General features: G+C 39.6%; 1 protein-coding gene across 2 annotated transcripts; it reads right to left on the bottom strand.

Moving 5' to 3' along the window:
* Positions 1-97: 97 nt before the first annotated feature.
* On the bottom strand, positions 98-15,992 carry nudt3b (nudix (nucleoside diphosphate linked moiety X)-type motif 3b). Of its 2 annotated transcripts, XM_068315228.1 has the most exons (6): positions 15,719-15,992; positions 13,822-13,932; positions 4,205-4,249; positions 4,009-4,093; positions 3,591-3,728; positions 98-2,061 (listed from the first exon to the last, which is right to left on the bottom strand). In XM_068315228.1, exons 1-6 carry the CDS (start codon positions 15,815-15,817, stop codon positions 2,051-2,053), a joined length of 489 nt encoding a protein of 162 aa, XP_068171329.1. In that variant the 5' UTR covers positions 15,818-15,992; the 3' UTR covers positions 98-2,050. The 2 variants fall into 2 exon arrangements, with proteins under 2 accessions (XP_068171329.1, XP_068171327.1); XM_068315226.1 differs by having other exon boundaries at positions 98-3,728.
* Between the last annotated feature and the right edge of the window lie 1,522 nt (positions 15,993-17,514).

The raw sequence follows: 17,514 nt of genomic DNA, 5'->3' as shown, positions 1-17,514 counted from the left end.
GCCCAGACATCATTTCTGCATTCTGTTGTATAACTGATATCAGAATAATAAGCAAAACATATTCAGAAGTCTGACCAAATCAAGACACTGGCCTGAATGTGAAATACTGGTGTTTTATTTGTTGGCACATTTATATTACAATCTTCAGTCTTTTCGCACTGGTTTTACTCCAGTCCCAAATGACAAAAGAGAGAAAAGAAAATTCCAGTGACAAATACTTTAAAGAACACAAATCATGAGTATAAAGTTCCAAGGGTGAGATAAATGGATATTGTACAAACATTTAATTTTGCTAATCAGTTGTAATTTTTTTGGGTCGTCTTCTAACCACCTTTTCATTCAAGATATAAAATTAATTCCATTGGGAAATGGCCACCTGTCCATACAGGAAATGATCCTTGGCAGTTATTTCTTTAAAGTGTTTGCTTTGGCCACCAGATGGGGCAACTTTTAATTCTCACATTTGGTAAATTAATTATGTGGAGTTCTGTTCCCTCGATATTTTGTCCTGTTTTGTCCACATTCTGATGTGTTCACAGGGCCAGTAAGGAGACATTCACATTAAAACCCTCACAAACTGACTCAGGTCACATCACCTCTGACTGGGCCTGTATGAAGTTGAGTTAGAAAGGAGCTGCTAAAACTGAACATATCCTTATTGACCACAGCCAAGTTAGCATTTTTAATAAATACATATTAGCTTGTCAATAACAGAAAACGGGCGAATAAACAATGAGTGGTCATTCATATTTAAGTCATTAGATGTTACTTGTGGAAATCCTCCTCACATTCATTTTGACAGTACCTGTCAACCACATTGAACCATCAAGAGAACGTGGAATCACCCAACACTGACATCGGGGTTAGATTTTCTTTTAGCTATGTAGGTTTTTTATTTTATTTATCTGAACACCCAAATAGATGTTTCAGTGAAGAACAGATCTCTAATAAAAAAGAGGTGATGTGGTGCTGGGTTGCTCATAAAGACAAACTTTGGCCACCACACCCTTCTGATACATAGAAGAAAAAAAAACTTGTTGCAATGCAGACTTTAGACTTCACATTTACTGCCTTTCAGAAAGAAAAAAAAAACATTTGTGGATTATGGATGACTTCTGTTTGTGTGAAGCTTGATTAGCAGACAGTCGCCATTGCTTTGAACAATTACTGCGAGACAGACCATAAATAAGAACATCAGCACTTAACTGGTGTCACTGAAGACATTCTGAAACTCTTTCAAGGTTAGCTCTTGATCCACTACTTTACAGTTCACTAAGCCGTTGTGTTATGGGGGCTCTTTTTCTCGGGTGAATAAAAACACTTCCGAAGATATTCATTTATTACTGTAATAGTACATTTTTGAAACCTCATCATTTTAACAGACAAACTTATGTATCTTTCCGTGAACTAAAACATTTGTATATTACTTGCTTAGGCAAGTAGAGGGTAACATTGGAGCTATGCTATTCCCTCAGGGAATGGTCTGGACCAAACCTGAACATATTTGTGTTAATTTTGGTATAAAGAGATGGATTCAAACACTAATAATTAACTGACAAATGTGTCAATACACAAGTATCTGCCAACATGTCAGCTAAATAAACCATTAATATGCCAGTGATACGCCAAAGTGGCTAATAATGTGTTATTAAGGAGTTAAAGGAGGGACACAAAGCTGAAAAAATAGACCTCAGGTCAATGTGAATGTACATTAACTGTGGATAGTGGAATGGATAGCTGCTGGGTTGAAAAGGGCCTATGTCTGCTTTATTTCTACTTAGCCAAAGATGAGACAAAAAAAATAAACAATCATTCCTTTACTGTTACCAATTTATTTTGGACTAAAAAACACAAGGGTTTGGGGAATAATATAAATAGGTTCTTCACTCTCACCTACAGTCACATTTCTTGTTCTCAGTCATCAGATGTATTCTATCCCATCTCCCCAAAATTTCCAACAGCCAGATGAGCTCAGTCAGGTCTTCACGCCTCAGTTGAAATGACATGTACAACTCATAGATGTGTAAGAGGTGTTCTGTCATTTGGACTATCACCTTTGATCTATACAGAAATAAACAATTTACAATTAACTTCTAACATGTTATCTACAGCGCCTCCAGTTTCACAGTATTGAGCCAGCTGCCTCATGCCACATCAAGGCCAAGTGATGCAGCTTGGCTAAGAGACTTTTGCCAGAAAAGAAAAGAGAAAATAAGCTAGTATCCAAAACCTTTTATATGTTAAAAACAAGGTCTCAAACTGTACAAGGCTTGTTTGTTCTGCATCTTGCAAAAGACAGCAATGTAGATTCCATTACTTTCAATGTCAACCATGTGTTTTGTGGGTTTTTGGGTATGCAGACTTCATGCCAAAGGAAAGTGCCCACATAAGTTACCTGTGCTATGTATACAAAGCTGTTTAAATCTATCTACTGGACTTTAAGATCCAGAGGACTGATTTAAACAGCTTTGGATAACCATGTCCTGGATAACTGAGAACCTACACAGACATATGTGCTATGTAATGAACACAATGTAAACAATTGATTTTAACCAAACTGAATGTGAGGAGTAAAATAACTGATTTTAATTTCTGAAATGATATGTGCTGAACTTTGAAACTACAAGTCAACTATTTAAAAGTCCACCTCTTCTACTCTATCAGTATGTAGAGGAAGTCTTAAAGTTTTAAAGTCACAGGAGCGAATTAAAAAAAAAAGGGATTAACAAGAGGTAAAGACACTGAAGAGAAAGGTGGTTTGTGTTACACTGTATGTTCACATTCCTTCACTCTCCTTACAGTTCATTTGAGAGTCATGTTTGTAGTTCTTGGGTGGTTTTCCAACCAAGAAACACATTTGATATCTGAAATTGAAAAAACTACCGAGGGGTTGCATCCTTCTTATTAAGGAAACGTCAATAATCACAAGACCACAATGAAGATAATTCAAAGACCTTACCAAATGTCTGTTGCACAGTCAGCACCAGGTCACTTGATAGAGTGAGATGCAACATAACTGTGCTCAAACAAGACAGGTCACTTCCTATGAATCAGTTCATTCAGGAACAGACATTTTCTATCTGAACAACAGTGGAGGGAGTATGCTCATGGGCACGTTCATTCACAGGAAAATGAAAGAAAAAGATGGAAGAAATGTTAAAAGGACCACCAAAAGCCTTCAGCTTAAGCACTATGTATACATCTTTACATTACAACAGTAAAAAGTAGTTCTTGCATTCAATAAACCACGCTAAGGGCGTGTTAAGGAGAGAGAATGAAGGGCGCAAAGGGACATGTCATGCAGTTGTCAGTACAAAGAAAAGAACAGGGATCAAAAAGTACATTTACAGAGTGTTTCAGACTATTCACCCAACACTTGTCATCAAGTCTGTGCCACAGACTGGAACAAAAGGAGTTGGCAAGGCAAACCATGTTATTGAGAGAAAAGAAGCGAAGAGAAGAAGAGAAGATGACACAAGTAAGAGCGCAAGTGGTGGCGAAAGCTCTGGGGGCACAGAGGTTTAGTTTTAGTTATCTGATACCCGAGACAGAGCTCTGATTGATGCTGTAGGTAGGGGAGAGGTCCCCACCTATCGTGGTCACCAAAGGTGTTCCGTTACTGGTCAGGCAACTCTCCTGTAGAGCCTCAAAGTAGCTGACCTGCACAGGCTTGTGACACTGCAACACTTGTATGGCATCATCTATTTTAAACCATTCCCTTTTTCTCCCTGTTGACAGAACCGAACACCATAGAGCAAGTTAAGACGTGCAAAACAGCAGGAAGAAAAAACATGAAAATTATGTTTTCATTAATTAGCAGAACTGAAAATAGCATTTCAGTGAAAATTACATCTGTGGGAACAAAACATTATTTGGTTACAATAAAATCCCTTAGCAATATCTCAGAAGTCGAGGACATAAAAATAAAGCTACCATCAGCACACATGCACCCGAGACCTTTATACCCAAGACACCCTTTTGGAATTATAAACAAATTTAGGGTATTACCAATGTTGACTGAATCCTCCCAGTCCTCCAGCACCTCTGTTACAATAAGAACATAGACATAGGTTCGGTGTTTCCGCTCTTGGTTCTGTTGAGAGGGAGGGACACACATACATATATATTTTAATTCAAAAAAGAAGAGTATGCTGACATTTGAGGACTAGGAAAATTGGAAAAAAAAGTCGACAGCAAATGTCACCTCAAATACTCCAACTAAGCGACCTAATGTCCCCTTCACACCAGCCTGTAAAACAAAGAAAAAAAATTATGAGCAAACCCGATTCAAAGAACAGTTAAAAGTGACAAATGAGGGCCTTTCTTAAATATGGTAGGGCAAAGGGAGATAATTCATGACAAGACATTGTTATGACATAATGCAATCTGACAGGATGCCAATAAACAATTATACCAAACTAGCGGGAACCCGTGGAAATTCCACGTAAAACAACTTCATACCAAACATATGAAAACAAATGTATTGGTATTATAAACCAAGTGTAACCAACGTAGTAGAAAATCAACGTGGTGATGTAACGACTTGTAATGCGCTGGGCGGGCATTGCGAAGCCGTAGGTGAATGTTAGCAGGCTAACTGGAGAAAGAAAGCCAACTAATCATGAGATTGGGAAAGGAGCTAACATTAAAGGAAAAGGCACCTGTTAAAAGAGCAAGTAGAAAATAAATTTTATTTTAGAGAAGTGGTAGTTCTGTTAGCTGACTACTGTTAGCTGACTACTAAGTATGTAACTGTAGTTACTTAAAGAGAGTTTTTGTCAGATGCTTGAGGAGCATTTTGGATACTACATCAGTTGTCCCATTCGAAACGGAAACCATAGCTGGACAGACTGTTCATGCTAGCCAGCTAGCTTCACTCAAAATTTGTTGTCGTTTTCTGTGTCGTTCCTGCTGTTTGGACTCTCTGCTCAAAAACATGAAAATTATTGGAACAGTTATGACACTCTAAAATTATGTCAACTGGGAAACCCACGTATAGTTAGTGATTGGCAGATGAAGCCCCATGAAGCATTGAAGCTTTTCATCCCAATCGGTTCAATGCAGTTCGAAGCTTCATGAGGCTTCATTTGCTCTAGTACGCCATCTACTGAATGCTTAAGTATCAGTTGGCATGAGTTTGAAGTGTGTGGCATTTTGCAGAAAGCCTGTGAATAAAAGTGTCAGCAAAATAAGGAAGTATGCAAAATATGTTTATTTTAGTGATGACAATACACTGTATATGTGTGTGTGTGTGTGTGTGCGCGCGGGTGTATAAAAAAAAAATCAAATCTATTAATAATAGTCGGTTTTAACTCCATCCATTCTGTGTGTACATGTAGACATGGGTCACATGCATGATGTCACAGCGGTTTTTGTTGCAGGAAGACACCCCCCAGATAGAAAAAGTGTTGGTTACAGAGTCCACACGACAATGCAGAACTGGCGTTGTTTCAAAAAACTTCAATTTGGCCAGCTTTTTTGTCCCGATATCTGCGTGAACGAAAGGCGTAACCGCAACAAAAAGCCTCGCTTCCCGATGCCTTACACCATATTGTTCACATGATTCCTTCTGGCAGATGCACCGTGATTGGTTGGGCAGGTAGTGGTTGGAGTTAAAGCGTGACCGTGTGAGATTTTCAAGTGAGCTTATTCAAATATATAGGTGAGGAAGATTTGTTAACTTTTGCTGACACTGTAAGGTACCAATTTGGTTTTAACCAAAGACTTATGAATTACACATGCGAAATGTTGAAGTGAATTACAAAAAAAGATTGTAATGACTTCTAAAACTGCTCCTTTACCAAAATACCCAATGTTTCGACATGTTATTAGTTCACCATTATTACAGTTTTGAACTCCATAGCTGAAAACGGTTGTCATCACCTCTGCTCAGCTCTCGCTGTCACGTATTGACTGCTTCCCTCCAAGATGTTTTAAGTGTCAGAGAAGATCATGTAAAAAGGTCATTGGCAAACAACAGAAAACTGCTTGGCTCTCAGATACCATTCCCCTTACCATGATCTTAAATACAAAACCAGGCAAATGTCATATGCTCCCCTCAACAGAGGGCAACTCCAACATCCAGAAGTCAGAGTTGGTAACCTTTGGACATAATAAAAACACTTTCCAGGCTGGATCTCAATGCTAAGAGCTGAATATTAGGACATGCTTAAATACAGAGCCAAGCCACTTGCTGACATCTTTGCCACTTCTCAAGGTTTCAGTTTCAGTCTATAAATATAATGTAGACTTCACACACAGTAACCATGAACTCAGTGTTGGAAACACTTAGGCCTCAAGCAACATAGAAGCACAGGGTGTACACAGTTTTAAGTAATAAGTCAAAGGTCAAAATCTATGACTTACAAGATGATAATTGTTGCCTAGTAGTTCTCATATATTTGAAATCTACTTGGTATCAACTACGAAAGATATGAAAAGATTATATAAAGCATAGCGGTTGGATCACAATTTGTTTTACGTATTCTTGTGCTGAGTCAGGGCATGTGACCAAGCTGAAGTTGAAGATAACTGTCAGATAGACAAAATATCACCTTGTAACCTTTGGAATGTTCCTGGGTGCTGCATCTTCACTTTTATCACTGGCAAGATTCCAACTAATAGATAGATAGATAGATACTTTATTAATCCCGGAGTAATAAGCACAAGCGATGACTCACTATCAACATGGTTGTCCAAATAAAATCGCCATAATTTGGATTTGGTACCTTCCAATGAGAGACTTAATAAATCACAAAACAAGGTTTTTTTAAGGGCATCAGAATATTAAAACATAATTGTAAGGTTGTCAGAATGCAGCTGATTAAAGGCATAACCATTAATAAGCTGTATTAACAATTATATTGCTATACTAACCGGTGACTATGTAGCCTTGGCTAGTCACCTAACATCCACTCAGATCATTGATGTGCAAGAGGCTGCTACTGATGTTTGACCAGTCAGCAGTAGCCAATATCCTTTTACCACCATGTGCAACATCAGCACCAGGGACACCAGCAGGCTAAACAACCTTGGTAAGAGAGCCAATTAGGTGGTTGACAATTAGGTGGAGGTGTATATTCAGTAGAAAATAAGGAAGAACTTGAAGCCTTTTTTAAAAGATATCCCCCATTCTCTCCAGCTGACCTGATGATGAGTAGTATAAGCCCATATCACATTGCCTGTTCAAAATGTTTTCCAGTTCACCACTACAAAAGCTGAAGTGTAATAAGGCTACAAAGGTTTAATTGGGAGAGTCAATTATCACTGGTGTTTGGAGTTGTGTGTACTGATTACTCTCATTGTCTTGTGCTGTAGAAGTGTCCTGGACACAGAGTCTGCTTAAGACCAAACCCTGCAACTGGACACTAGAAAGGAATCTGAAAAGAAGCACCGGTGTGCTCATTGATGAAGAGCACAAACAACAACCTCTTATAGTGACCTCTTATAGTCACCATATAAGAGGATGGCAAATGGTCTTGCCATTTGACAACAGATGTACATGTCTTGTGTTTGGTTTTACCTGTTTCACTACTTCTGCTGCCATGACAACAGAAGTTTATTACATATACAATTTCCTCCGGGATTAATAAAGTATCTATCTATCTATATTATCTTATTGTATCAGCCTTTAAAAAACAGAGAATGTTTGATCTTTGATAAAAACTTAGAAATAAAAACAATAAAATTAAATCAAAATATCTACTACAATTGTGAAAAGAAAAAAAAAGCATGATTGGGAAAACAAACCAGTTTGGGAGTCAGAAATGTGTGAAAATGATAACTAAAAAGTACACATTTTCCATTATTCCCAGTATAAACATACAAGATATCAAAGAAACAACAAAGTTTACAAAATACTATGCAGTCACTAGTTTGATCTTCACATTTAATACATCAGATCTGTAGCCAGGAAAATGCAAAAACAAAAAAACTTCAAGCAGATGGGTGATGTGTATTCACAATTTCGTGAAGACAGTTCCTGAACCACTTTCACACATTCAACTCGATGAATTGTGGCATGGTCTTGTCCTTTTGGCTTCAGGGTTTGCCACAGCAAATCAGTTGCCTCCACCCAACGCTGTCTTCTGCATCCTCTTCTCTCACAAAAACTACCTTCATGTCCTCTTTCGCTACATCCATAAACCTCCTCTTTGGTCTTCCTCTAGGCCAGGGGTTCTTAACCTTTCTGACCTTGAGGCCCATTGTTTTCAGTACAAAGTGGCCCAGGGCCCATTAAATATTAACATTGTACAGGTTTAAAATGATCTCACTCTTGGTTTGATTTGTATTAGATAATAAACCAAATCCACTTACATTTAAACAAGTAAAAACCTTCTCAAATAAAAAGACAATAAAATATGATCATCACAAAGACTTTTATTGAACATGTCATGTGAATGTTAACAATGTCAATGTAAAAACATGTCAATGTAACAATAACAGAATATACCTCAGCACTTCAAATCACACATCAAGCCTGAAGTGTGTGATTAACACTTCAGTTAATAAATAAAATTGTTAATAAAAAAAGACCAATAATTAAATTTTACTTAAAGAAGGATTCAGAAGTAATAAAAGCATATAAATCAATGAAAAAGCTGGTGATAAAATAAATGCATTCAAAATAATGTGTGGGTTTTTTTTAAATAAAATAAATAAAATTTAAATAAAGTGCAAATGAAATTGTATTTGTGCATGGAAGAACCAGAAGAATTGTTATATCATACCAACAATAACAATAATAATAACAATAAAGACAATTACATAACTTCCTTTTTATCTTGACCACTTAATGAGACACTTGGGCCTCTTTCTAAGACACATTCAGATCCAGTCTGGGTGGAATGGGGGAAAGGCTCACTCTCAGAGTAGCCTCCAGAGTTGCTCTGAGTCTGTTTCGGGCTTTGGTCTTAGTTGTGGCCAGGATGGAGAATCCCAACTCACACAGGTACGTGGTCGTGAATGGGAGAAGGAGTTTCACAGCCCTCAGTGCAAGACAAGGGTACTCCTTTGGAACAGTAATCCAGAAGGAGCCCAGGTCCAGTTTGCTCCACTGCAACTTTAAAGTGCTGTCACTGGAAACTTCCAGAAGCTGGGATTCCAGATGTGAGGGCAAAGCAACATCATTTGCAGTGGGATCCACAGAAAATGGGTCCAAAATCCACATGTGTCCCTCTCTGGGATCGTCAGGAAAGTATTCTGCAAATTTTTCTGCCACTTGTGAGAGGTGCTGAGAGACTGAGTCACTAATATTCACCTGAGGGGAGTTTTCCAAAATGTCAAACAAAAGTGGAAACATGTCCATTCTCTTTTCCTGGGCCCTTTTGGTTCCCCTTGAAAGCTTAAACTTTGTCTGCCACAACAAATATGTTGCTGGTTCTTCCTTCAAGTGAGATGTTCAGCTGGTTCAGTAATGAAAAAATGTCACAGAGGTAGGCAAGTTTGCTGTGAACTTTGTGTTGGCATAGTAAGGTGCAAGAGATTTTTTTTCTCAGTGAGAAACGAGAAGACCTCATTCCTCATTCAGGGGCGGCAGTGGCTCAGCGGTAGAGCAGATGTCTTGTAGACAGATCGCCCTAACCATTGGTGGATCGAATTCCGCTCCCGCCAGGACATCCCCGGAGTGTGAGCTGACGGTGGGAGGTGTCAGCTCACCTCCCAGCCACTGCCGAGGCGCCCTTGAGCAAGGCCCCGTCCCCCCTACAAGCTGCTCAATTGGGGCACGTTCCGAGAGCTGCTGCCCGTCACTCTGCCTCCCAGTGTGAGCAGTTAGTGTGTGTTAACTGTATGCTTACAGGCCCCCTCGTGTGTTGTGTTCAGGGGGCCTGTATACTGTTAAAAACTAACACCAAAATGTATATAATGTACCTGAGTGGCTATGTAATTTCCCCTTGCGGGATTAATAGAGTATACTTCTTTTTATTCTCCTCAGTTCAAGCAAACGCTTGAGGACCAGTCCTCTTGACAGCCATCTCACTTCACTGTGATAGAGCAGCTGGATGTGATCTGCCTCTATGTCCTCACAAAGTTTAGCAAAACATTTGGAGTTCGCAGCATTGTTTTTAATAAAGTTCATGGTTTTTACACTTACGCCCATCACCTCGTGGAACTCTGAACCAACTCCTCGGCGATGGTGAATGCTTTCTTACTCTGTGCCACACGTCTGGCTACGAGGTAGCTTGCTTTTAATGCGCATTTAGAGTTGCCAGTCAGTGACACAATAGACCTTTTCTGCATCTGCAGCCCATCTTCTTTCCCACAAGCGTGGATGCTTGTCTCCTGGTGCCGCTGTAGTTTTGATGGCTTAAGTGCTTCGTTGGAAACAGTTAACCCACACTCCACACACTGGGCTCTCGGGACTGCCTCCATTTATGAAGCCATACTTGATTATGTCAGGATTGTACTTGCGCAAAAATTTAGTTTTTTGGGGAGGGGTGTCGTCTTCACTCTTTCGTTTTAAATATTTCTCCATCTTGTTCGTATACAGCTAGCTTTGTCTTCTCCTTATTTACGGAGCTGGTTAAAGTAACAACTGACGTATTAGCGCCACCACATGGTTGGGAGTTGCTATGGAGTCCCGCGGCCCGCGGCCCTATGGTTAAGAATCACTGCTCTAGGCCTCCTGCCTGGCAGTTCAAAACTCAGCATCCTTCTACCAATATATTCACTATCTCTCTTCTGGACATGTCTAAACCATCTCAGTCTGGCCTCTCTGACTTTATCTCCAAAACCTCTAACATGTGCCGTAACTCTGATGTACTCATTCCTGATCCTATCCATCCTGGTCACTCCCAAAGAGAACCTCAGCATTTTCATCTCTGTTACCTCCAGGTCTGTCTGTCTTTTCCTCAGTGACACTGTCTCTAGACCAAACAACATTGCTGGTCTCACCACAGTTTTGCACACCTCTCCTTTCATTTTAGCTGAAACTCTTCTATCACACCTGACACTTTTCTCCACCCGTTCCACCCTGCCTGTGCACGCTTCTTCACCACTTTTCCACAGTCTCCATTGCTCTGGACTGTTGACCCTAAGTACTCAAAATCCTCCACCTTCTTGATCTCTTCTCCCTATAACCTCACTCATTCACACAGATGTACCCTGTCTTACTGCGGCTAACCTTCATTCCTCTCCTTTCCAGGACAAACCTCCACCTCTCTAGCTTCTCCTCCACCTGTTCCCTGCTCTCACTACAGATCACATTGTCAGTTGTGGCATAGTCATCCTGGAAAATACCCATGCCATCAAATGAGAAACCCATTGATGGAAGTCCTGGTCATTGAGTAAACTCAGGTGGTCAGCTGACTTCATTTATTTGGAACACATAATGTTGCTGAACCTGGACCTGATCAACTGAAGCAATGCTACTTCATAACATTGTCCCCACAGGTTGATGCAGTAGACACAATACATAACGGTTGCATCACTTCATCTGCCTGTCTTCTAAATTGGTGCTTCTATTAGTCTGGACTCATCATGAACTTTTTTAATTGCTCAGACCTCAATCTTTATGGCGCTTCTCCCCAAATAGTTTCACTGATAAGGGCTTTTCTTAACACTACACAATTGTTTAGCTCAGATGCTTGAGCTCAGTTCCCTTCACGTTGTCTTTGTGGAAATACTCTCACATAAAATGCTGATACTTTGATATATCTGACAACTTTAGGATATGATGCATCACATGCCAACCACAATAAGGTTTCAGAGTGAAACCTCTGAGGATATTCAACAAAACTCAGCCATGACTGGATATTCCTTTGACCCCATGCAAAACTGCTGGCAAGCCAGAGTGTCCTGCTGCAGCCAAAGAGCAGGAGCCAGACTAAGAGATGATATCAGCATCCATCAGTGTGATGAATCACACTGCTGGATAGCTTTTATATGGACAGTGACCTGCTGGAACCTGACAGCCGAATGAGATTCATTGTCTTCAGTGTTCTGTTGCCATTCTGTTCAAAATTCCTCAAGATTATGTTCACAAAAGGGATACCTGATTTATCAGTCGAACATGATATCGATTTCTAACAACATTTTAAAAGGTTTCTGAAGTTACCACTACCCAGCCGCCTCAGCCCACTAAATAAAAAGACTTGTCCTTCAAGGTGCCCTCAGGCTGTTATTGTAAAAATGGACATATTTGAATCACACAAAGAATGAAAATGAAAAGTTCTCCTTCTGATGCATTAGATTTTGCTGCAGTGCAACCACGAGATAGTCAGGCTTCAGTCTCCATGTGTCATCCTTTGACACCTAAACCGCTTTGTAACATGATGTTGTAATACAGCTTACATGTTGCTAGGCTCACTTTTTCAGAAAAGATTACTGCACTGACAAAAAGGTTATGAGAGCTTGGCATTAGGCCCAATGTTAAATAGAGACACGATTTAATAGAAATCAAACTTATTCGAACTTCTGCAGGACCTTGAAAATATCAATGCACTCTCAGGACATTCCTTGCTATGAACAGAAAGGCATGTTTTACACCAGCATTTTAAATACAAATCCATCTATGTAAAAATCTTTATCTAGAAACATTAGTCAGTTACATCAAAAAGAAAAATAAAGGGGTAAATTGTATTTCATATTCAACTCATTCAATGCCTGCTGCTCTCAATGGAGCAATCGTCACACTGCCAGCTGTTTTACAACATTTTGACCAATCTTTCGAGACCCACGGAATACCATGCTTTATAACCATGTAAACACTGAAATTACCAAAAGTAAGAGTAGGCGGTCTTCTTTCATCAGGAAAAAAAAAAGTTTCTACTTTTTCCATTCTTTATTGGCAATATATCATAGGCTGGTTTCACCAAAAACAGCAGTTCTTGTTAAAAAAGAAATAAAGCTTTTTTGTGAAAAGCTGCGTCAGCGAACAGCGACTTTAGTGCACTTTTTTTTTTTTTTGCTTTAGTGATACCTCAAAAATCTGAACAATGGTTTCCATCGCTTCTTCTTTTCTTCTCATATACACTCCTGATCAAAAATTTAAGACAAGTTGAAAAATTGGAAAAATTCTCATTTTGCACTGCTCGATCTTAACAAAGTTCTAAGTACTAATGTACAGGATTACTAAAGTATCTATCTATCTATCTATTTATCTAATTCAAAATGCAAAAAGAAGAAATGGGAGTGAGACAAAAAAAATTGAGTAAGGAATTATTGCAAACAACCACCAAACAGAAATAGGCTATTCATCGGCTGATCAAAAGTTTAAGACCAAATCTCAAAAAAACAAAAAACAAAACACCACCGTAACATGGAAATAAAATTTCCAAAAGTGCACTCAGCGATGCATAACTGTGGCATTCTTGTAAAAAATTCAAAAATGGCTTGCTTGATGCTTGTGTTTCCAGGAGGCTAGTGGAAATGTTGCTCAAAGTGGTGAAGGTGGGTGGCTTCATGGAGGGCATCCGTAGTCTGGAAGTGGTGTCCATTTTTGCCAACCTTTCCTTGCCATCCAACCCCAAACGTTCTCAACTGGATTTAGATCAGGGGAACACACAGGATGTTTCAAAAGAGTGATGTTGTTTCTCTGGAAGAAATCCTTTGTCAGGCGGGTATTGTGAACTGCAGCGTTGTCCTTTTGAAAAATTTTTGGTTCTACCTTTTGCCTTTTTTTCCTTATAACCCTCAGGATCTTTTAAGAAGTTACAATGACTTGCTGCATCCAACCTCTGCAGTACTTTTGAAGTACTATATTGATAGCGTTCTAGACCATCCCACAGCACTCAGACCCCCCGCTGAAAGATCTAACTGACATCTTTAGACACCAACGGCGGTGAATGAGTTAATAACTGAGATAGCCAGTTCAGAACTAACCTCTTCACACACTTCCCGGGCTGCAGCATCATTGGGCTCTTCATCAGGCTCCATTCCTCCTCCAGGAACTATCCACTTGTCAGGATGTCGACTACTGCTCACCAGCAGGACCTGCAAAGCACAGAATTTATTAGACCTCACTGTCCCCTGTGGTAAATGGTGTTTACTGGTTTGGAATGACACCTAGTCCATAATCTGATATGAGCGTAACCACACCAACATGCCACTTAATTGCCAATTGCACACTTCCTCTAATACATCACCATACCTGGTACATTACACACCCTGGGGATGCAGCCATGATTAAGTCACTTTATCTTGTGTCAACATATACACTGTGATATCAACTATTTCTTTGACCCTGTAAACCTGCTCCTAGCATTTAGAATCATCTGTTTATTATGAGTAGGTCATGAGTTGAAATATGTCACATATGATTTGACATACAAGCAGATTATCCATCCATTTTCTTGAAGATGAGCTGACTGTAATCGTCTTGTCTTCAGACACTTTTCTGCCTTGTAGGTCACATGTGTTGTGCGAAAGGCAGGGTACGTCTCAAACGCAACACCAGAGCATTGTGGGGCCACACCTACAATCAATTTGGAGTGATCAATCCAACTAATATGCATGTTTCTGGAGATGGGAGACCATCGAAAAACCCAGAGAAACACGGGAAGAACAAAACAAATACACAAGAACAACAACAAACCACCACCGTAAATACTGTATTAAAGAACCCAAAAAAGCAACAAAGAATCCATACTCATCTATTCTACTCTTCTTTTCAAATTAACAAAAAAAACAACTTTGTTAGTCACCAAGGGGCAATTGGATTCTTTCTAACCCCAAACCAGACTACTACACCTGAGTTATGGTGAACTGTTCAAAGCTTGGTGGAACTGGATACTTACTGGTGGAAGTAACTTACAACAATATCCTTGAAGCCAAATAATTTTTGGGGGGGATGCATTTAATGCAGTCATACAACAGTTCAATGGCTGACACACATTACTAGCTGGGGTATGAATCACTTTCTGTTTTATCACATGATCATAGTAAATTCCCAGTTGTCAGTCTGTTTGACTAGTCCGGGTCAAAATTGTACGCTTCCTGTAATTTACTTCAGAAATATCACTAACAAGGCAACCTTGTCGTACAGTTATCACCTCTGCTCTTAAACAATTGCTCTTTGCAAACTACTGAGTGGTTTTCTGAGTGCTCTAGACAAGTATGCTACGTCAAGAATACAAAACAAATAGCGATGTAAGTTCATGTGAAGTTAGCCGGCCATCACTAGACTGTAAACCTGTTTACGTATCATCGACAGCCAGCTCATCTGACAACTATAGCTACCTCTCAGCCCAATGTTTGCTAGGAGCACCAGTTGCGTTGTCGCATAACGGTAACAGATTACTGTATCCTCACGACTATCCGTGTGTAATATGAGCATATAAATGTCTGTCACTTTTGTATGATAAACATTAATTTCTATTCAACCGAGTGTCACTGCAATAGTCACCACAAGGCACAAACCTCACACTGTGGGCTGTGGTCGGCTGCCCAACGTAGCAACACGGCTAGTTAGCAGGCTAACATTAGCGTTAGCATCCAGCTAACAGGTTTGCTACCCAAAGGGAACAGCAGGAGAAAAAACCCGGCGTTGCTACATGCACAACTAAAGAGGCTTACATAAGGCTTGAAAAACTAGGAGTCCAAAACTAATGTTTAATACACACCATCAACAAACAATACTAGAGTTAGAGAGTTTTGTTTCAAACTGACAATAACAACTGTGTTCACAAAGATATCGATTGACACAGAAGGAAGACACTAAAAGCAGCCACGGCGGTTAGCGTTAGCTTGGCCTAGCAGACAGAGTCATCACCGGACTCACCTCCTCCTCCGTCTCACTCCTGAAGCATAGACAGGCGGCCCGCTTCTTGTAGCCGTCACCGTCGTACGTCCGGGTTTGGTTTGATTTGAGCTTCATCATTTCGAAGGGCACGAAAGTTCAAACGTAGCTAAGTTTGCCAATTATAAAGATTATAGTTGTAAGCGCAAAGTCCTCCTCTGGGGAACCTCGGCGTTGTGCTTAAAAGAAATAAATTCTTCTTCGCTTCATCTTCACAAACCTCGGCAAATCTACGGCACCGTCGCCATTACATTCAGCTGCTACGCCCACGACGTAGTTTAACCGTTAGTAGCCCAAGAAGCGTAAGAATACTACATATCAGCCTTTGAAGAATTGGGGCAACAGATACGCGGAAAACGCAACACCACGCTTGACCGGAGTGAGCCGGTAAGGGAAACTGGTACTTTTCACTCTTACCAGCTTTTCCTGCTCACTTGTTTGAGGTTGATTTCATTGACTGCGTTCAACTATGCCATGGAAAATCTACGTTTAAAGTAAAAAGCGCAGCATGGAAAATATTATAAAAGGGTTATTCGTACTAGATGATTCATTTTCAGCACCGCAGGTGATGGACAGCGCCGATACAATTCCAAAAACTTATGCAGTAATGTGAAATAAAATATTCTGCTAAACTTAAATACATGCAATTCTTTCCATAGAACACCAAAATGTTAAACCAGAAAAGCTAATCACTTCCTTGTGAGGAGACGTGAAATGGTTATGTTGTACAAAAAGCGTCATAGTTTGACATTCACAGGTCGGTTAAAGATAGATGCATTCAAATGAGATTATGCATTCCTCTTCACTGTCACTATTAATTAGGAACTTACTTGAAATGAGCTCTTTACTGTTATTCAATCCCATTATGTATTTTTTAAAATTATTTTACAAGTCATAATGTCTTCTATTAGAATTTCCCCTATTCTTTACCGTACAGATAGAACACGGAATATGATATAATTTAGGATATGACCTTCGCAGGACTACCAAGAAATTTGATTATGTAAAAAGAAAAAAAGTAAAATCTTCAGGTCTACAGACCAATAGTAGAACATTAAATCCAGTCAGTATGAGAGACAAACCAGTTGATTATTTGGAGAACAACAATACAGTATACAAACGGCTGTTGTGTCATATTAATTTTCTCCCAGTCAGGGAGGTGAAGGTGGTCAATCCCAACAAGCGTCTGAGACTGTATCTGAATAGTAGACTGGACTGGTTGACCATCTTGGACTATGTGTAGACTGGGCAGAGAAGTTTGAACTTCCTGAGGAATTTGGCCTCCTTCGACGTCTGCTCTAAGCTCCTTTAGATGTTTTACCACTCCGTTGTGTCCAGTGTGCATTTTTACACTATCGTCTGCTGGACTCAGATCGACTTCTTTAGAAAAGTATAAATTGACTGCTTAGGAAACATCTAAATGCACTAAAAGGAACATATAAATGCATGTATTTATATGTTCCTTGTAGTGTATTTACTGTATATGTTTCCTGTAGCATATTTATGTCTTTCATTGTTGTGCTATATGTGGAATGTACTGTATGTATCTATGCATGTAAGAAGGAGGTTGCATGGGATTTCCTATGAGATAAAGTATATATTTAATGTGTGACTCTGTGATAAACTGGTTACTTGTACAGGGCAGATTCTGCCACCTCCTCACATCCAGCTGGGATAGTTTGGTTTGGACTAGAAGAAATCTTGGTTTCTTGTGAATATTAGCTCTGGGAGCTAATATTAAGTATAATGATTACTCCTTCTGAAGGCATTTAGGTCAA

This window comes from Antennarius striatus, chromosome 5, assembly GCF_040054535.1.
Source record: "Antennarius striatus isolate MH-2024 chromosome 5, ASM4005453v1, whole genome shotgun sequence".
Taxonomy (NCBI): domain Eukaryota; kingdom Metazoa; phylum Chordata; class Actinopteri; order Lophiiformes; family Antennariidae; genus Antennarius; species Antennarius striatus.
Note: the sequence above shows the minus strand (reverse complement) of the source record. Positions and strands in the feature narration are given on the sequence as shown.